At 49.4% G+C, this 20,211-nt stretch overlaps 4 protein-coding genes across 4 annotated transcripts; 2 read left to right on the plus strand and 2 right to left on the minus strand.

Moving 5' to 3' along the window:
- Positions 1-397: 397 nt before the first annotated feature.
- On the minus strand, positions 398-1,268 carry BDV59DRAFT_172575 (uncharacterized protein). The gene is made up of 2 exons (XM_073688731.1): positions 813-1,268; positions 398-668 (listed from the first exon to the last, which is right to left on the minus strand). The coding sequence occupies exon 1, from the start codon at positions 1,093-1,095 to the stop codon at positions 892-894; it is 204 nt and encodes a 67-aa protein (XP_073551062.1). The 5' UTR covers positions 1,096-1,268; the 3' UTR covers positions 398-668; positions 813-891.
- A 3,953-nt stretch (positions 1,269-5,221) lies between these two features.
- On the minus strand, positions 5,222-6,886 carry BDV59DRAFT_132533 (branched-chain amino acid aminotransferase, cytosolic). The gene is made up of 4 exons (XM_073686995.1): positions 6,573-6,886; positions 6,210-6,507; positions 5,449-6,147; positions 5,222-5,395 (listed from the first exon to the last, which is right to left on the minus strand). The coding sequence occupies exons 1-4, from the start codon at positions 6,802-6,804 to the stop codon at positions 5,383-5,385; spliced, it is 1,242 nt and encodes a 413-aa protein (XP_073551063.1). The 5' UTR covers positions 6,805-6,886; the 3' UTR covers positions 5,222-5,382.
- Positions 6,887-6,945: 59 nt separating this feature from the next.
- On the plus strand, positions 6,946-10,709 carry BDV59DRAFT_172583 (putative protein kinase Scy1). The gene is made up of 3 exons (XM_073688732.1): positions 6,946-7,225; positions 7,301-9,133; positions 9,191-10,709. The coding sequence occupies exons 2-3, from the start codon at positions 7,696-7,698 to the stop codon at positions 10,450-10,452; spliced, it is 2,700 nt and encodes an 899-aa protein (XP_073551064.1). The 5' UTR covers positions 6,946-7,225; positions 7,301-7,695; the 3' UTR covers positions 10,453-10,709.
- Positions 10,710-14,884: 4,175 nt separating this feature from the next.
- BDV59DRAFT_210862 (dipeptidyl peptidase 3) lies at positions 14,885-20,123 on the plus strand (the record flags this gene model as incomplete). The annotated part of the gene is made up of 9 exons (XM_073695679.1): positions 14,885-15,012; positions 15,077-15,956; positions 16,012-17,014; positions 18,406-18,984; positions 19,058-19,094; positions 19,142-19,277; positions 19,333-19,685; positions 19,737-20,001; positions 20,057-20,123. The coding sequence occupies 9 exons, from the start codon at positions 14,885-14,887 to the stop codon at positions 20,075-20,077; spliced, it is 3,402 nt and encodes a 1,133-aa protein (XP_073551065.1). The 3' UTR covers positions 20,078-20,123.
- Between the last annotated feature and the right edge of the window lie 88 nt (positions 20,124-20,211).

The raw sequence follows: 20,211 nt of genomic DNA on the forward strand, positions 1-20,211 counted from the left end.
AGGGTAAATACGCAGCTCAAGGATACGCTTCATGCCTCAGCCAACATCATCTCCAAACAGGTGCAACAACGGGCAATTTCCTAACTCGTCCCGTAGCCCAGCCCAACCAACAAGAATGAGGAGCAGACAGGGACATGCATCGGGGGGTCTCCCCTTGGCTCGAGATGGCAGATGGTGTGGGGGTGTTGACTGGACCGTCCACCGTAATTAATTTCCAGATGATACCTACTTCCAAGGTTGGCGTGCACGCGGGTGAAGCACTCCCTTGCACATCGTAGTTAGCGAACCGCATTCCCAGAGTCGGGCGATTTGGAGCGAGGAGGACGTCCCCATGAGTGAAACAAGAAAATGGTGCGTGGCTTGACAGAATGTTGCAAGGAGGGGGCCGAATTTCTGGCAGTGGAGATCGGTACCCAGGTATTGAGACGGTATCAGCCTTGGAGAGTACCTCGCAGTTCGTTACCTCCTAAGTCCGGCGCAGTTAGTCAGGTGTCCTCCTTATTATTACTTATGATGATCATGACGAATATCATCATTAGGTATGGTGGTGCTAACGGAAGAATCAAAGTACGGTCGTTCATTCCCAACGATCGACATTCTCTGGTTTGTCCGCCCGAATTCTTTCAAATCCTTGTACTCGGCTTGACCGAATTCGAACCTGAGTTCAGGTATGTGTACCTGGTCGTATAGACAGGGGACTCTGGGAAACCAGAATGAAGGTATTAGTGCCATCATTGGTGGCTGTCTCCGCCTTATCCAGACTCAGAGTCAATCTTCCGTCAAGTCCGGCAATGACAAGAGCCTCATGCTAGATGGATTTACAACGAGAGATCCTCCTGACCTCGCTTGATAATTGCCCCCTAATTTTTACAAGACCAACCGCCAGTCTCCTTAACCGAACCTCTTCCTGATCGAGTTAGTACCTGTTGCACATCCAGTGTGTGCATCTTCCGGGGCAGTTCGGCGGAACATGTGCTTGGTGCGTTCGTACAGACTATGTGCAACACCAAGACAAAGACAGGGTACAAAGAAGCCAAAGATGTCGCAGACACTGTGACTTGGAAAAGAAAAGTTATTTCTCTTCCCCTCTACCATGTATGATGGTTAGCTATGGAATTAGGAGCAGGTCAATACTTTGGCTCAATATCCTTACGTGACAAATACCAAAGACCTTCGCAAGGATGGAATTCCTTGGTCCAATCATCCATGCTTCTCAGTTGCGCAGTGCAGGCCTAGATCCAGCACGATACGACTGCCCTTCGCTCATCTGCAGCCCCAAACTCAAAGACGATTGAAAATGGTCATTCTTGACGACCAAGCCCAATGCTCGGGTCGAGACTTAACCACGTTGTACCCCTTGACCTTGGCACAGCGCTAAGGATAAAGATCTCACTCTTCTCCGGGTGGATGGTAAGGGATCGTCTGTCAGTTACCTTATTTCCTTGCTTTTCTTGTAGTCCCGTACCTGGCTACTCTAGAGCCATTGAAAGACCGAATCCCACCATTTCCGACTCTTCCACTCCTTTTTTTATTTTTTATTTTCTCTACCAATATGGCAGTACGTAGCAGACTTGGCGCGATGAGAATCATGCAGATGGGGTGTGGATAGTTGATCATCTGACGTAGGTGATTTGGCATGCACAGCATGTACCACCCTCCATCGAGTGCAGCCTTGCTTTAATCCAACAAAACCATAACCCCTTGTTTCACAATTTATTTGTTTAACTAAAATGGAGTAATTATGCTTGCTAGCCGATGCATCCCCATTTACCTGAAGAGGTAGTGAGGAAGCGGAATGTTGTGCTCCAGTATGAAACCGCTATAACCCGTAAGACTTACTGCCGATGTGCCACCAACAGGTCCAGACAGCTCGAGCATCTAATTCGCATGGCTCTCGAAGTTTGTAGGGTCTGTCGCACCTTGGGGGCGAAATGTGCAAGTCTATACTACTTTGCTTTTCGGCTTCATATTGCTTTTTGTTCGGTCGCTGCACCCCCCTGGTGATACGCCGCACTGAATACTGTCAGAGTGTGTTATGATGAATCTGCAGGTATCTCATCCTCTCATAAGGCTGAAGTCAACAATTCATATGTTATGTCGTCTGGAATCTGGGATTATTTTTTGTCCTAAGAAATTAGGAGCATAATTATACATCCATACCCTTTCCATTATTGGAAACCGCTTTCTGGGACGTCATTGAGCCAGCCGAACGTTGCTCGACATTCCAGAAGCGCCGGGTGGCCTTACAGCGTGTAAGTAACCCATAGCATAAGGCCGATAGATGTTTGATTCTTAAGTCGATCTCCCTATGAGAACTTTATGCAGTGTACATCATTCATAGCATCGACACAAATCATACGATGGTTATTCTCCGATGGTTGATGAATGACTCGAAACTTCTGGTAAACATCTAGAAGCCAAGCCGAATGGCGGTACCACTACATCCAACTTGCAATACGGACTCCATCATAGGAATATTACCCCTCTTTTTACCACGAAAATCATGAGTTAGTTCATTTTAGGCAAAAGAAGTGTATTGCGCGGAAAAGAAGTTGTTGTCGCGGGGTGGCATAGCCACAACCCTCCCTGTCTTGGCCGCATACGGTGGACTTACGGGGAAATTGGTCAACTCGAACCTTAGGAGCCCTGCAGTGAGAAGATTACGCCGCTTCCAGAGCACGGTGTTGCACGTGGAGAGAGCATTTGAGTTACCCCGAACGCAGCCGAGGTGCGCCTGGGTTTGTTCAAATGCCCAACTGAGATAGTTAAAGATAGCAGATATTAGGTAAAGGTCTTTCGGCCTCGAATAATAGTGCTTTTACGACAGGTGTCTTACTACGACGTTTCACATGGCAATGTACCGGGGCAGCACAACAGAACTCTGCATTATCCGAAGCACCTTGCAGCTTGTACTTGATCATCTCCTGTGTTGTAGCTAGCGTGATTTGGTCAAGTGTACTTCAGGCATAACAATTCGCCTGCAAATGCATATGATTGGATGTAATAAGCGACTCCGTTGTTGGTTACACCTTGATTTGAAATCAACAGTTCTAGTTATATCTATCTCTCAGGGATGGGCGCTTTAAACCAGAGGAAACAGCGGCTTTAACTGTGCTATCCCCGAAGTCGCCGTCCAGGTGATTGATGGAGCCATGGTATTTTCAGAAGTACAAATCCAAAGACGTCATTAATACGACGACTGTAACCTGAGGTATAAGTGACAAGGCCCTTTCGTTTAACTTCAAGTCGATCAAGAGCTCGGGCGCACACTGACATACACAGCCACCGTTGCTTGGACAGCAATATGGTGAAGCTGCTAGGAGCACAGCTTCGGTCGCTGATCGACAAGGAGTCGAGTGGATATGCTATTTCTCTGTCACTTCTTCCATTGCCCGTCTAAAGCTCCCATTGGATCGAACCCCGGCGGCTAACAAGGAGATCGATTCGCGGAGCGGGCGGGATTGGTAGACAGGCTGAACACGTCGCTGCATCAACAGAGCCTCATAAGACATGGGGTTGGAGTCCGACTCGGGAAAGCCCGTTTGCTTCATGATACCGTTTCACCGACAGTACTTCATTGTAAACAATAGCGACTATCATATTTCCGTCGCAGCCGCGGCTGCATTAGCTCGATAGTCGCTGGTGGATAATTCTCCTTATCGGCAAATTCGGCCATTTAAATCCGAACTCCGCGAATTTCGCGTGACCCACTGCAAGTCGGGAGTGTCAAAGGGAGGCTTTGATAGGCAGGGCTGGGATGCGGCTCAAAAAGACGTGTAGGGGGGGAAGTTGACGCCATCCACCGACATCATCATCCTATGCTCATGGTGTGCGGCGGTACGCAGTAGAGTGTTTGTTTCACCTTTCGTATCCGGGCCCACTGAGAAATATTCACGGCTGCTCCCTTTCAACCTGCGGGGAATAACACAGCCTGTTATTCATCCATCCATTCCTGGTTGCCAACTTCGTTAGTCAGTGGTCGGTGTCCCGGGTGAAACTCCCTCCGACGGTGGGAAATTCACCCCTGATACTCCTCGATACTAGTTATTTTCTGGAAGATGACGGGACAAATCCTGCCGTTGTTTGGTCGGGACGAAGGAGCATGTGGATCATCGTAAGGTTGCCTAAAGTCTATCGAAGTAGTTGGATTGACAGCTGGTTGGGTCTGTTATGGACACGGGGTCTCTTGCATGCATGCACGGAATGCGAATGCGGTAATTTTCCTGAATTCAAGTTACTTGTAACCTGATACCCGGAGATAGCTCCAGGCTGTGACGTTCGTTTGGAGTTTGGGAAGTCCAGCCTCGAGTTACTACGAACTGCTCCGGGGGTTTTGATCGGTTATTCGGCAGCACCGCCCATCTGGATTCGAATACACTCCTGGCCCCAGTTAACTCCCTTCATCTGGACAACTTTGCCTTATTTGCCCTGCAGAGGTTGACAGACATATCTACATCAAGTGTTGGACACCCGTGCTGCAGGGCTGAGAGCAATGTCGTAGATCAGGCGTTCCGCCCGACTCGTACGGGGGTATCCAGATCCCAACTCAACTGGATTCCGTTACGCATTGAATGGGTAGTTGTTGTGCCCATCATGGTGATCAAGGATTCCGCAGCAGAACCGCTTCGTTTATGTACAGCGGCTGTGTGAAGTATGTTGGTTGGCTATGCGCCTGCTTGCGTGTTCCGTCCTGTTGCAACCCCTTATCCTTCTCCCCCCAGCGTCCTGAGGCTTCATACCCGTGGCTTTGTCCAGTACGAGACTGCCAAAGTATGAGCCCTCCGCATCTATAATTAGGCGACCAATGATGGCGGGCATTGATTCGAGTGTCAGAACCTTGGGGCGCGGCTGTGTCAATCTACCGGCCTGCCTATCACTCCTCCGTCTTCCAATTAACTCGTCCAGATCGTGGTCTAAGGTGACTGGACATCGGCATTGATTGGAATGTGGAGCTGCCTTTCCTCGAGCCTGGATACGAGTTACTAGGAAAGGCAATACAGATGCGGAGTGGACCCGAAACGAGAATATCATGCGCAAGTTGAATCTACCAACTCCCCACATCGTACCTCACAGCCCCTGCGCTGCGGCTCGCAGACCGCTACTATAGTTGTGAAGTTACTGCCGATTAGCGCGGTGATTCCCTTCGTTGCCGAAGGTATCTTCAGATATCTCATGAACCAAAGTAAGTGCAAAACCCGAAAACCAGACCTGTAATTGCTCTTGTGTAAAGCAGCGCTCATGCTAGTCAAAATTGTAGGTACAGCAACTGAACACGGCAAACCGAAAAAGATAACGAAAATGGAGGCCGTCTACGTTCGACCGAATCCCATGCAGTAACATAATCAATCAAATCAGTGATAAGTCTTCCCGATCAGTAAGTCATTACAGAACGTAACTGTAGACGCAGTTAGCCGGCGGTTTTCAGATCGAGGTTACTGCTTGACTTACCTCCAAGGATGCTCCTCGTCACCATACTGGATTCCCTCGATCCAGTTCTTCATCTGAGCAGCGATCTCTCCCGCCTCCTCGTTCTCCTTGAGGCCGCAATCCACCTGCTTGCCGCGGTAGCTGATAGACCTCACAGGGCTCACGATAGCGGCAGTACCAGAGCCAAACACCTCAATGAGCCTTCCCTCCTCGGAAGCCTCAGCGATTTCAGACATCCGAATCTTGCGCTCTGACACGGCCCAGCCCTGGGGCACCAATCTCTCGCGGGCCAAGCCAAGAACAGAGTCTCTGGTGACACCCTCCAGGATGGTGCCGTCCAGTGGAGCTGTCACTAGTTCCTTCTGACCAGTTTCCTTGTTCTTCAAGGCAGTGAAAAGGTTCATGGTTCCCACCTCAGTCACATACTCCTCCTCGCCGAACAGCCAGAGGTTCTGCTGGAATCCACGGGAGGCAGCCTTCAGCTGCGGCACGATGCAAGGAGCATAGTTGGCGCCAAGCTTCTTGTCGCCGACACCACCAGGCCAAGCACGAACAGCGTAATCGGTAGCCTCCAGTGAGATGGCCTTGAAACCGGTTGGGTAGTAAGGACCGACGGGGCTAGCAATGACAAAAAGTAGGGCGGATCCAGGAGGACCGACGCCGAGCGTGCTCTGAGTTCCGATCACGGTGGGTCGCAGGTACAGCGAATATCCACGGGCACTGGGACGGGTTAGACGTCGAATTGATATCGATAACAGGTGCGATGAAAAGGAGTCGCATACTCAGGAATGAACCGACTGTCCACCTTCACAAAGTCCCCGATAAGTTTCGTCAGGGCCTCGCCATCCACGGTAGGTAGCGCAATCCGGGATGTGGACTTGTTTAGTCGCTCCATGTTCTTATCCGGGCGGAATAGTCGGATTTGGCCCTTGCTGTCCTTGTAGGCCTTCATCCCCTCGAAACATTCAAAGGCATAGTGGAACACACAAGCGGACGGATCCAAACTGAGGTTCTGGTATGGGACGATGCGAGGAGCTTGCCAGCCGTCTGCAGCGGTCCACTCAATGGAGAGCATATGGTCTGTACAATGAGGGTATCGTTAGCGGGTAGCCTTATGCGGCCGGATTTGATGGCAATGCGCATACCGGTGAAGGTCTTTCCAAACACAAGGTCTTTCGCAGGGGTCAATTCCTTGGGCGTGGAGGTCTTGGTAATGGTGAGCTTGGAGGGCTCTAACCCAGCCGATTGAGAGGCCGCAGTGGCACTGAAGCATCGTTGCCATAGTCGGTTCGTCGCGGGGATCTGCGAGGGTCGCACACGAGGGGAGGCGAGGCTTGCGAGCGCCTTTCGGCGAGTCAATTGATGAAGCGACTTCATGGCTGTATTGCTTGAAGCGATAAGTAAAGGCCAATGGAGTCGGAGCTTGGAGATAGATATTAATAATGGAGAAAATTGAAAGGAGAGATGGCGCGGGCAGCTGCGGAGGTTAAAAGCGGATGGGCCACCGGACCGCAGAGACAACTCCGGGCGGTAGAGATGACTCAGTCCAGATTGAGTCCAGATCCAACTGTGGCCGGTTTGCTTCCTGCCATGGTTGAATGTCCGTGTCCGTGACTATTCTCCAAACCGCTAATTCGAACCGATCGCAATATCTCTCCCCGCACAGTTTGCTTTGACCGTCTCCGGGAAAAGACTGACTGTGTCGGCCATAAGGTCATGATATCTCCGATATCGCTGACGGCAGAGCTGCCGCAACTGCCTTTCCTATACGGGAAGTCGACCATAGATTTGCCGGGCGGTGAGTCACCTGACCATCCCAACTGGGGTATTTGTTGCGGTTTATGTAAGCCGACCCGCTAACTCGAACAGACAGCTCCCGCGCACGTGACGATATCGGACATCCAACCGTTTTTAACATCGCGAACCATTTCGCCGACAGCTCCCTTATTGCATGGCCGCATAGCCGTCGAATTTCAATCTGAGCTTACTGGGATATAGGGTTCAGCCGGGCCTTGCCCCCAATTTGCTATATCTCTGGATTCTAGGGAGCCCGCTTTTACTCCCTTATACGCAGTCTTTTTTTTTCTGCCCACCTGCGGGGCCGCCATTGATTATTGTTGCCCGTCAGCCACCCGACGGTCTGCGCGAATCGTTTGCTTGCCCATTGACATTGCACTGAATGCGGCCGAACCGCCTCGTTAATTCGTCGCTGCAGTCTCAAGGCATTCTCTGCAAGTGCGTCCGCCTCAAGCGATCAGACGGGACAACATGTTCTCCTCGGCCCTCAAATCCCTGAGTTCCAACATATCTGCCAACTATCAGATCTCCCCACATCCTACGGTAATCTCCGGCCCATGGAAAATCCACGACGGGAAGAAGAAGTCCACAGGGACCGCGGCGTCCATCTTCATCTTTGAGAAGAAGGTTCTGGAGCCCCGGTCAGGCGGACTGGGAGGTCGTTCGAGTTCCTCGGTGAAAAAGCTACAGGAGGATGTCGTCGAACGCCTTAAAAGAGAAGCGAGCAACCTCGCCCGTCTAAGGCATCCGTCCATCCTGCAGGTTCTGGAGCCAGTGGAAGAGACCCGCAATGGTGGGCTTATGTTCGCAACCGAGCAAATCACCGCTTCACTGTCCGGCCTCTTGCAGGAGAAAGATATGCAGGAGAACACCTCGAGAGTTGGCTCGCGGTCCAGTCGATATATGGTTGAGGAGGCTGATGGGACACGCAGGAGGAGGGATCTGGAGATCGACGAGCTCGAAATCCAGAAGGGACTTCTCCAAGTCGCAAAGGGTCTTGAGTTCCTTCATGAATCGGCAGGGCTTGTTCATGGGAACCTCAACCCCGAGGCTATCTATGTCAACGCAAAATCTGACTGGAAGATCTCTGGTCTTGGGTTTGCAGGTCCTCCTGATTCTACGGAATCCCGCTCCTCTCTCCCTCCACTTGCGCTGTCAGAAGTCCTGTATCAAGACCCACGTCTTCCAAAGTCAGTCCAGTTAGATCTGGACTATACATCACCAGATTTCGCGATGGACTCGAATGTGACGACCTCCGCAGATCTCTTCTCCCTCGGCCTCATCATCATCGCCCTCTACAATTCGCCACACACCTCTCCACTGCAATCCCATTCTAATTTAACCTCGTACAAGAAATTACTCAGCTCACCCTCAACTACTCCATCCCAAAGCAATAACTTTCTTTGCTCTGGCTCCATTCCCAAAGACCTTGTGGCTCATGTCCTGCCCCGGCTAATCACTAGACGCCCAGCCCAGCGTTTGAACGCCCGAGAATTTCAGCAGTCCCAGTATTTTGATAACATCCTGGTCTCTACGATCCGCTTCCTGGAGTCATTGCCGGCCAAGAACCCTAACGAAAAGTCTCAATTTATGCGCGGTCTGCAGCGCGTTCTCCCTGAGTTCCCTGTCTCTGTGCTGGAGCGAAAGGTTTTGGGGGCATTGTTAGAGGAGATGAAAGACCGTGAACTCTTGTCACTTATTCTACAGAACATATTCGCAATCTTGCGGCGCATTCCAAATGCGCGCCGAGTTCTTCCCGAGAAGATAGTCCCCCAGCTCAGAGAAGTTTTTCCAACTGGCAAGGGAGCTCTCCAGGATCGTGACTCCCGGAGAGATGCAGGTCTCATGGTAGTTCTTGAGAACATGAACCTTGTTGCTGAGAATTGCTCTGGAATGGAGTTCAAGGAGGGTAAGACCACATCCTAAATTTGTTTAAACAGTCCCTGACAGCCCTGACCGTCAATAGATATGCTACCTCTGATTCGATTGGGTCTGGATTCACCTACACACTCGCTAGTGGATGGTGCCATCAAATGCCTGCCTGTGATTCTCCCTGTTCTAGACTTCAGCACCGTGAAGAATGAAGTATTCCCCCCGATCGCCGCGACTTTCAGCAAGACCAACAGTCTTGGCATTAAAGTGCGGTGTTTGGAAGCATTCACTGTACTCTGTGGCGGATCGGCCGACAAGGAAGAGGCATTGGAAGATGAGCTATCTGGAGTTCCGCAAAAGAACAAATCCCAGTCCATAAAGTCGTCTATCCTGGATAAGTACACAATACAGGAGAAACTCGTGCCGTCTTTGAAAGCGATCAAAACCAAAGAGCCAGCCGTTATGATGGCTGCATTGAGTGTGTTCCAACAGATCGGCACTGTCGCGGATTCAGATTTTCTTGCTCTGGAAGTCCTCCCTATCCTGTGGAGCTTCAGTCTCGGTCCACTCCTTAACTTGCAGCAATTTGGACAATTCATGGCGTTGATCAAGAGTCTGTCTTCGAGAATTGAGCGTGAACAGACGAAGAAGCTTCAAGAACTCTCCTCGGGTGGAGATTCTAGCGGTTTCCAAAACGGCTCTAGAGGCTCTTTGAATGCTTCTAATAATTCAACACAGTCTGATATGGAGTCGACGAGGAATAACTTCGAGCGCCTCGTTTTGGGTCGGGACTCTGCGCAATCAAAGAGTCAGGAGCTGGACCCTTGGGGTAGTTTGATTTCTGAGAAACCAGCCATTCAAGCTTCCACGCAAAGGACGCCTTCTACGGCGTTTTCTTGGACAACCAATACAGCCGGGTCAGCAACCAGAGCAGACACCCCATCCAGGCAATCTACCCTCAGCGTGCGCTCTATCACCCCTGACTATAACTTAAACTCTTTCCCATCTCTCCAACCCGCGGCAACCCAAAAATCTCCGACGACACCAGCGTTTCCCGCGTTGCAGCCGTCGACTTCAACAGCTTCCTGGGGCATGCCGAGCGCGCCAAACCCCCAACAGCCATTCCAAGGAACCCCCATGGCTGCTCCCCCAGCCCCTAATTACTCTGCTTTCTCAATCCCGCCTCCTCCGGCCTCTCAGAGCTCAATGGAGGCATTTCCCGGCACTAGCGGGCTAACGAATCTCGCCAATCCTGCACCTTTCGGTGGGAATACTATGCAAAAGCCCGCCATTAACCAGCCCGCACAACCGCAAGGAGGCAAACAGGGGCTTGACAAGTACGAGAGCTTGTTGTAGATTGATACGATCACTTTTCTCTTCTAACTCATTCTTCGTCATTTTTTGTATACCTTTTCTTAATGACCAGTCTATGTATTCCTCCATTGGTTTTCCAAACACCCCTACGTTATGGATGTCATTTAGCATTATTCCCCCTGACATTTGAGCCAGAGAGTTTTTCGATGCCAAGGGCTACCTGTATATAGCATTCATTCAATTTAACAGACAGCATGGTCAGAGTGGTGATACGTGTGAATATGGAGCCAATCGTTTACCTGCAAACTTCATCTCCCTAAGTATATATTGCACTTTATGTTAATGCTTGACCGCTTAACGTAGTGCATGTGAGGAATATGGCACAATGTTGGCAATTGAGCTATACACAACCTTGCCTACTTCATCCCTGTTTGTGTTTTAACATTCGAGAATCCGAGACGCGAAGTATTGAGATATAGAACATAATCAAACTCTGGATTGCACCAGGTCCGAGCTACCCCTACTGATATTTTGTGAGATATCATGGTTAGAGAGCATGCTGTTCAGGTCCTGAGGGCAAATCCTCTGGCAAAGGGAGATCATATCTTGAAACACGCTTATTTGTCAGAGTCAGTTGCAGTTACTAAAACTGAGGAAGGTAAATCTCTCTTACACTGGCTTCTGTGTGGAATTTGGCACAAATAAGGCGTTGCATATATTCCATGGAAGCGAGTAAAGCAGATTTCTGCTATCCCAGTCCTTTGCTGGATTCGGAAACAGCATATTAGTATCCAACCATTTTCGTTTTCGCAAAGTATCGGCACCCACCTGGTTCAGAGATTGGGATCAATGCCTTGTAGGCGGACGTATACCTCGGGTGGCTCAAGGCGTGTCTTGGGGCCCTCCAATTTCCCAGCTCATACTCGTTATGTGCGTAAAAAGAAGTAGCATCAAAAAGGACCGCTCGACCCTCATCTGTCATTGCAGTATTCCCATCCCAGCAGTCTCCATGGACCAGACATGGTTTAATCGAGCGACCATCCATTTGTAGAGGGAAGAGAAGTGCAGGCACTACCCTGGAGAGGATGATTTCTCCCAACTGATCGAAGGTTGCCCATGAAAATTGTTTCCTGGCGTGGGACAGAATGCGTGATAGATGATTGCTGAATAGTTCACACCATGAATCCGTCCAGAAATCGACGGCTTGCAGATTCCGCGTATGACATGTGGCAAGTTGAAAGCCAAACTTCCCAGTTGGGGACTGAGACTTCATGTGGATTTCTGTCAGCGCCATGGCCAGGGGTTCTGGGTCTGCGGGCTAACGAAAAGCAAGCGTCAGTATTCGTTTGCACGTGGCACGAGGCATAAGGAAGCATCCAAAGAATTACCTGCTTCAGTATCGTCAAAAATTCAGTAAGGAGAAAGGCGTATACTTTGCCGTATTCCGTGTATACACCCCATGTATATGGTTCTGGTGTATGGTGGCAAACAGAGTAAATTGCTTTGAGAGATTCATGCTCACCGCGGCATGTAGCCAAACCGAGCTCACCTTCCATAATCTATTTCATATTGACTACTATATTAGTCCGCTGCCATGATGCATCAACTGCCGATGTCAGGTACTTTACCTTAAGAAAGTAGTTGACCAACGATCCTAAAGGGAGCTGGACAGTTAACCGTAGGGTGCGTCCATAATGAGACTGGCCGCATTGTGAAGTGTTTACTATTTTGCTGCCAGTTTTAGGAAGACCTAGTCAATTAGGTTATCTTGTGGAATTTCCTGAAGGTAATATTGTTGCCCACCTTTTAGTATGGCGGAGCTTGCGTCTTTAGATAATGTCATTTCTTGTTGATCCCTTTATCCTCTGAGAATATAAAAGGAAGAGACGTGGTTGAATGCACTTGAGTTAGCTGAGACGAAAACAGCTTCCCCTCATTTCCGATGGATTAATCATTTTAGTAACCTGATCTACATAATTGTCACGGGAGCAGGACCTCGCTCCATCGTCTGCTATACCTAGTTGAATTCGCTTGTCGAAGACATCTACTAAAAGCGGGGTACGACTTTCAAATGCCAGTTCCAATATACTACAACTTGCAAAGAGCTACGGGAGTAGCATTGTTACCTTTGTATTTGTGAAGTCAGAATCCCTGCTTTTCGGGATTGCAAGACACGCTCTTTTGTATGGCCAGTGTTCTATAGGATCTAATTGGACAACGCTACTGGTGTCACTGAGGCGTTTGCTCAAAGAGTGACTTACAGGAAAGTCGGGGTTAATAAACTACAGCTATATCTACTCTCATACTTGGACAAGAAAACATAGCAGCGTTTCCTTCCCTTCACTATTCAAAGTTACTACAGATTATTCACATATTCAATGTTGGTTTCTTCTCCATAACTCACTGTCCTCCCCTTGCTCTCTTACCCGGCTATAAATACCCCCACGCCGCGCGCCACATGCTCTCTTTGCATCTTCCAATCCAGACTTCCACCGTCTATCAATGGCAAATATTGCTATACAACGTCTTGACTTTATACAGCTGCTGCTTTCCATGCAATTTAGCCATAGCGGTTCTCACTTTATTGAATCCCAATCATAGCCAAAGGGCGAATCTGAGAAACCCCCGAGTGTAAATGCATCATGGACATAGTATTTGAAGGCTTGAACTCAATGAAAAGATGAATCCACTCAACTACTCAACTATAGGTCCAGGCATGTCTCATAACACTTTTCTTATCCTCAGAACATGCAGTGTGCTTCCTTTATATATACATAATGTGTGAAGAGAACCCTTGATTCACAACCTGTCGAAGAACGCTCCAAAATGGAGAGATGATGATCTAGCCCAAAATATCAAGAGTTTACCAGGGGTACAAAAGACACAGTTTTGAATGAATCGCCAACTGACAATTCCCAGTGACACCCGTGATACCTGTGATATCCGTGGTGTTCAACCCCCCGCCCAGACAGTGGGTGTTACAGTGATGAACACTGAATAAAGTTACCGATCCGATCCAAAGGACAAGCTTCAGACGACATATTTTCCCTTTTTCTGCTTAACGGATGGGGTTTCAAAAGCTCCCCGTCTATCTATCTTCGCAGTCGACACTATGGAAAGAAATCCAAGGGCTGTGTGAAGACCTCTGGTCGAAAGGACGCCCGATCGAGACCACCAAGTCTTACACGTTTATAGCAGGCCCACAACCTTAAGCTCAATGGCGGCGTCTACCAGAACACAATCCTGCGGGATCCGGGGGGTGCCTTACGACAAGAAGTGGCTAGAAGACTTTTAAGGGTCTGCCCCGAAATTGGCGGGCTTGCTGGAATTCGGAAATGTGACCCAGGTTTGGCTTCTATCCATTCCTAACTCTCCCTACGTACGGCAGTCCTTCCAACAGCTAACATACGTAGGGTATGGCTAATCAACCGCATAGATACTATCAATGCGCAGATGGGCAGATTCACGGAATATCATTAAATTATGGTTATCTTGGCTCGCCAAGCTACGACGATAGATTATGGGGAGAGATGTGGCTATGCGTCTAGGACTCCTACGTGAATCACTAGGCCTTGGTAAGACTATATGGAGGAAATGTGGGCAATTTCTGAAAGACAAACGTCCGTAATTACGACATCTTCTTTCTAATAGGGCTAGACCTATGGATGTACCTACTACCCACTATATTGTATATCCGAGCCTCCTACGTACTAGTACTATTGTTTCAGACAGCTTCACCTTTTTCAAAATTTAAAAAGAGTAACTAGAATATGGATTATAAGCTAAGAGGCTACTTAATACATCTTTCGAAACGGCAATTCTTTCTTCCTCTCATCTTCGAATATTTTAATAACCGAGTAACTTCATAGGTCTATAGATTTTAAATACCTAGAAACGAGTAGTGTAACTTCTCCTAGATATAATATTTAGCTCCGCCTTCAAATTGATACCCTAGCTCCCCAGCCTCATATACAGGACACATTACTATAGGTTGCCGGACTTCCAGGCCATAAGCTCTCGCCAATTTCTATGCGAGCTCATTCGGAAATTCCTAATCGAACTTGGACCTGCGGACATATAGTCCAGTTTTCGACGACCAGGTCGGGTGGTACTTCAATCTGGATGTATTCGTTAAATACTAAGTTGTGTAATCACTAGGTAGTACCTAATTAATAGACAGACTTACGGAGTAGTACTTCGTAACGGATCTGTGCGGCTACGGTGGAGCCTGCCGACGCGCTACATAATCACGGGCATCATTTCCAGCTTTTCCATCATACCCCGGAGTTAATCAATGTTGGTCACTCGTAGCGCCTTCAGGCGCTTGCCGTCGGAACATTGTTTTCTCAGCCTTCACCGCCCCTCCACATTTGGTCTACCCCTCAATCGCCTCCATCGTCCTCCCCACCCCGGTTTCTTCTCCCTTGCAAGGAACCTCGCCTCAAGCTCCAATTTCACTGCATCTTCCGCCACGATGGACGAGAAGACCAAACAGCATTACTTGGCCGACTCGCCGCCTACGGTTGTCCGTCTGGAGATCAAACCCCACTTTGATAATCTCAAGGACTCCAAGCTCCGCAAATATGCCCATTATATCAGCAGGTTTGCTTCACTGACGTATATACTCAAACATTGCACCATCTGACCTGCTGTGAACTTCTCCCAGAGCCGCTTTTGAAGGTACCCGCATCACCTTGCGTCAAGTCTCGCCCGAGTCCGAACCCATCTACGACCTCATTGTGTCCCTCTACCACGCCTGCAATGGAAACTGGAATGACCTTGCCCAGAAAACCAATGTCAGCGACGAACACCTTCGCTTTTTCCTAGAATATGCGGCCCAGTTCCTTGGTAACTGCGGCAACTACAAGGGATTTGGCGACTCGAAATTCATTCCTCGGTTGCCGGTGGAGTCATTCGAGGCTTTGTCTTCCATTACGCCCGAGACTAAAGCTGCCTTCCAAAAGGCAAACCAGACTGGTGGCGGTATCTATGAGACGACGGAACAATCACTCATGCATCTTGGCTATTCCGAAGGCGGTCATATGACTACTTACTACCCGGACTCCCCGTCAATCACTAAGGATGAAATTACCGCTATCGGTGACCTCATGGAGAAGAAGGGTCTGCCTTTGGAGAATACTCGGTTGAAGAAGACCCCTGCCGGCGACTTTGAGCTGCTCATCGCCTCGGGGATATCATCGCCTCCTTCTAGAGACAGGGACTTGGGGGACGTTGTTACATTCGAACTGGAAGGCAATCTGAAGGGGAAGAAGCTGCGTTTAGTCTTCGGTGACCATCTGGAGCAGATGGCGAAGGTGGCTCACAGCATCAAGCTGGCCGAGCTAAACGCAGAGAACGACACCCAAAAGCGCATGCTTGATGCTTACGCTAAGTCATTCGGTACTGGTTCTATTGAAGCATTCAAAGAGAGCCAACGCATCTGGGTAAAGGACCAGAAACCGGCTCTGGAAACCAACATCGGTTTCGTCGAGACTTACAGAGATCCTCATGGTGTCCGTGGCGAGTGGGAAGGATTCGTCGCACTTGTGAGTGATAACAATGGCAACGTGTCCCTATAGCCTTATCCTAACTATCCTATAGGTCAACCTAGAGCGCACCAGGGCGTTCGGGAAGCTGGTTGACAGTGCTGAGAGCATGATTCCCAAGCTTCCTTGGGGAGATGATTTTGAAAAAGACAAGTTCCTGAGCCCTGACTTTACCTCACTTGAGGTCTTGAGCTTCCAATCCTCAGGAATTCCCGCCGGTATTAATCTGCCTAACTATGATGATATTCGTCAGAATCTCGGCTTCAAGAACGTGTCTCTTGGAAATGTCCTCGGTGCGAAGGCTCCCAATGAGCCAGTGCCGTTCATCGCAGAGAAAGATCTGGAGGTGTACCGTCGGTGTCGCGATCCGGCATTTGAGGTCCAAGTTGGCATTCATGAGCTTCTGGGACACGGAACGGGTAAACTTCTCCAGGAGACTCGCCCTGGACAGTACAATTTCGACATCTCGAAACCCCCGGTCAGCCCAGTCACCAACAAGCCTGTGACCAGCTGGTACAAGCCGGGCCAGACCTGGAGCTCAGTCTTTGGGGCCATCGCTTCTTCCTATGAAGAGTGCCGCGCGGAATGCGTTGCCATGGTTCTCGGATGCGATTTCAGCATCTTGAAGATCTTCGGCTTCGGTGATGGAACAGTGGATCTAAACAACGAGGCGGGCGATGTTCTTTTCGCTGCATACTTGCAAATGGCCCGCGCCGGTCTTGTTGCGCTCGAGTTTTGGGACCCGAAGACCCAGAAATGGGGTCAGGCCCATATGCAAGCTCGGTACAGTATCTTGAGGACTTTCCTGGACGCGGGTGACGATTTTGTCAAGCTCGCGTATACAAAGGACGATCTGTCCGACTTGGAGATTCATCTGGACCGGTCTAAGATTCTGACCCATGGACGTCCCGCCGTGGAAAAGTATCTGCAGAAACTCCATGTTTATAAGAGCACGGCAGATGTTGAAGCGGGTAAGAAGCTCTACGACGACATCACGTCGGTCGACGAATGGTGGGGAACCAAAGTCCGCGATATTGTTTTGAAGAACAAGATCCCTCGTAAGGTGTTTGTCCAAGCGAATACAATTCTCGACGGCGACGAGGTGACCTTGAAGGAGTACGAGCCGACACTGGAGGGGATGATCCAGAGTTATGTTGAGCGCAATGTTTAGGAGATTAGACAGATATCTTCAATAATATGGAACGATGAGTTAGAACGTGTCCAATATTTTAGGTAGTCCGTACAGCGTAGCCTCCAACGGAGCAAAGATTCCATCCATGCGTGATGGACCACCGGCTCACTCCTTGAGTCTCGCTCCTTAGTTGTCAAGGCTTGTATCCTTGCACCCAAAGTGCCGTTACCGATCTCTTCTAGGCCATCTAAGCATTTAAAGGCTATGTGACGCTTACTTTATTGATTCTACCGTTTATCCTGTTAATGACAGACCTTAGACAACAACGACGAATACTCGTTCTCAGAAACACCGAGCAAAGATCGGTGTTCCTCGGCAGATAACACTCTTTTTGGCTTTTCAACAGGCTCTTCCTCAACGCAAAGCATAACAAGTCGTCTCGCGGCTTCAGGCAGGCCTGCGGCGCGTCGAACATATGCGACATCTCCTTTGGTCACAATCTCTTTAATGTCTCGAAAGACCATCAGGAACAGCACTCCTAGCTCTGTAATGAATTCTGGCTTGTCGAGGACGAATGCAAAGAATTTGTATGGCCTTGAACCAAGCCACCTGTCACTCTTGCCGAAAGGGAAGGAAGACTCGATCCCGCAGCGATCCGTGATCTAGACTGTGTGAGGCACCCACCGGGAAATCATTCGAGAGAGATACGCTCCAGATAGTTGGTGATCTACTAACAAAGAAACGGCAAGAAGTTCTATCAAAATTTGGACACCCTCATACTGGTGTACATTTCATGATTTGCGCCTGGATTGATCAGTTAACAAGTAATTGTACGCGCTTTGGTCTGCCCTCAAACCTTGAGATTTCGTAAAAGATATAGATTGTTGAAGCAAGTTCCCTGGAGACAAGCCTGTACCACCAATGTCGTCACAGAGACCTTTTCGGCTGTTGTCTAGGAAGCCGATTCACCAATAGCTCCGGGTGGTGATGAATCTGTGGTTGTTGAACTATGTGGCTAGTAAATTAGTTATTTATGAAGGCTGTTAGTCATCTATTCGGGTTATGTTCGGCGTGCCTCAGGTTCTATCCCAATCAGGTAAGCGCTGGCCTCCTCTCCGGCGACCGCAAGTACTCCTTTAAACGACCATTTCAACTGCCCCCTGTGCCTTACATCGCTCTAATCCTCTTCAACAACTCTCGGTACAATTACATCATTTGTTCCACGATCCCTCTATTTCCAATGTTCCTGCTGCTTTAGTGATACGATAGGCCCCTGATCGACCTGGGAACCTCGACTTGCGATCAACTCGGGACAAGACCCATCGGCCAGCGAGATCGCCGACAGCCAATTCGAATCCATCGCCATAAACCCCAACACCTTGTCGCGACACTCAAGTACCCCTGGCTCGCCTCCAAGGGCGCGGCCGCCTTGTCTAGCAGATTCCGTTGTGGAGGACGAAGACGACTATTATACCGCGCCGCCAGGAGATCCCTCCGATTTAGAGGCATCATCGTCCAGCTTCGCTTCGTCGCACCCTCCGCCCTTCTCGTCCCTAGTTTTTGGTCCTGTCGCCGACTCTGATCATACCAAAGTCGCTGACTCCCAACCTGGGCCCGCTTCTGTCCCGTCCTCTGTTCCTCCGCCCCCGGACGAGGAGCCGCTAGAGCCTGACCCTTCGCTGCCCATCGTCGCTGATACCAAAGCGTCTCTCACTCGTGACCCGAAGGGAGATTCTGCCGGAAAGTCAGCTGAAGACGGAGAACCGCCCCCTCCCTATACCGAAGGATCTAGCCCCATTGAATCATTTACCTACGTGATGGCTGCAGCCGGAGGCGCGTCGAGTCTTATCACGCAAGTGCAACAGACGGGAGGACCCCCGATAAACACCCTCGGAGGTACGTGTCTCATAAATTTGACAAATTTGGGAAGGGAACCCTTCAGCTAATTAGTTTACTCTACATGGTTTAGATATCGGTGGAGATGAACATATCACTCTGGATCTTCGGTATGGAAGATAATCTAGAGTGCTTGGTGATTTCTAACTTATTGCAGGGGAACTCACTTTACATTGTCTCGAGATGAGCTTCTGACCCTCCCGGAATTCGTCCTTCTATCGCTCTTTCCAAATGGCCTGCTTCCCGACGGCCATATGGGCACCTTCCATGAAGGCGATATCTATCCTGTCGATGTAAGTCATCTCCATTAATCAGGCACGGATTTCCTGGTTCTCACCATTTGCCTAGTATGATCCGGCGTCTCTCCAGTACATGCTTGACTTCTTTCGTTCGGTCGCCCAATCAATCCCATCGTCGTCACCGTCTGCGTCAACATCGCCTGATCTAGATATGTCATCTGATTCCATGCAAGGATCGGCCAGAGATATGCTTCATGATCGGGCTGGCATCATTGTATTACGTGAAGACCTTGACTTCTACGCGATTCCCCCGCGCCCAGATATCGACCATACAGAGATGATTGAGGTGAAGCGTGCGGCAGCAAAGGCTTTACTCAAACAGGATGGCATCTTTTCGGGTTTACGGAAGAGTGACGAAGCTGGTTCCACAGAACAGCATTTGATTGAGATGTTGACTGCAGGGTAAGTTTAAATCTCTCAAAACTGAGTTATCATCAATGACACATGCAATAGCGGTTTTGACCGTGATGACCGCTGGGGCCACCGGGCCCCAGAACCTAATAAGGCAGTAATCTGCAGCCTTGCCTTGGCCAAACTTCGTACGGATATCAGGGGTGACCTCTCCAATAACAATGCTGTTGGAATGGCGCAGAAGCTTCTCCTTTTCTGGAGGAAGCCCGCGAGAAGATGCTGGTGGGAGGGAATTGAGCTTGACAATATCGAAGGCGTTGAAGGCAAAGTGAAGATTTGGATCCGCAGAGTCTGGACTCTAGAAATGGTGAGGTCGCGGAATCCCTATATGCCAAAAGCAACTTGTGCTGACAGCTTTATAGAGCGTCATCGGGCTTCGATAGCCTAATCGACAATAATGCTCTTCATCCCTTTCCAAAAGACGGTGTCCTTGGAGCAGGAAAAGACGTCTTACAGCGTCACAATACCCCTTTCTTACTTATAATCTGAATTTCGACAGTAATGCAGTGTTTTGTTG

The sequence above is a fragment of the Aspergillus ambiguus genome, assembly GCF_047715705.1.
Source record: "Aspergillus ambiguus strain CBS 117.58 unplaced genomic scaffold BDV59scaffold_5, whole genome shotgun sequence".
NCBI lineage: Eukaryota > Fungi > Ascomycota > Eurotiomycetes > Eurotiales > Aspergillaceae > Aspergillus > Aspergillus ambiguus.

Coding starts and splice junctions, on each gene's coding strand:
- BDV59DRAFT_172575 (XM_073688731.1), bottom strand. CDS start 1,095: ATGGTAGAGGGGAAGAGAAATAACTTTTCTTTTCCAAGTCACAGTGTC.
- BDV59DRAFT_132533 (XM_073686995.1), bottom strand. CDS start 6,804: ATGAAGTCGCTTCATCAATTGACTCGCCGAAAGGCGCTCGCAAGCCTC. Junction 6,508..6,572: donor GTTTGGAAAGACCTTCACCG/GTATGCGCATTG, acceptor CTCATTGTACAG/ACCATATGCTCTCCATTGAG. Junction 6,148..6,209: donor GACAGTCGGTTCATTCCTGA/GTATGCGACTCC, acceptor AACCCGTCCCAG/TGCCCGTGGATATTCGCTGT.
- BDV59DRAFT_172583 (XM_073688732.1), top strand. CDS start 7,696: ATGTTCTCCTCGGCCCTCAAATCCCTGAGTTCCAACATATCTGCCAAC. Junction 9,134..9,190: donor TGGAATGGAGTTCAAGGAGG/GTAAGACCACAT, acceptor GACCGTCAATAG/ATATGCTACCTCTGATTCGA.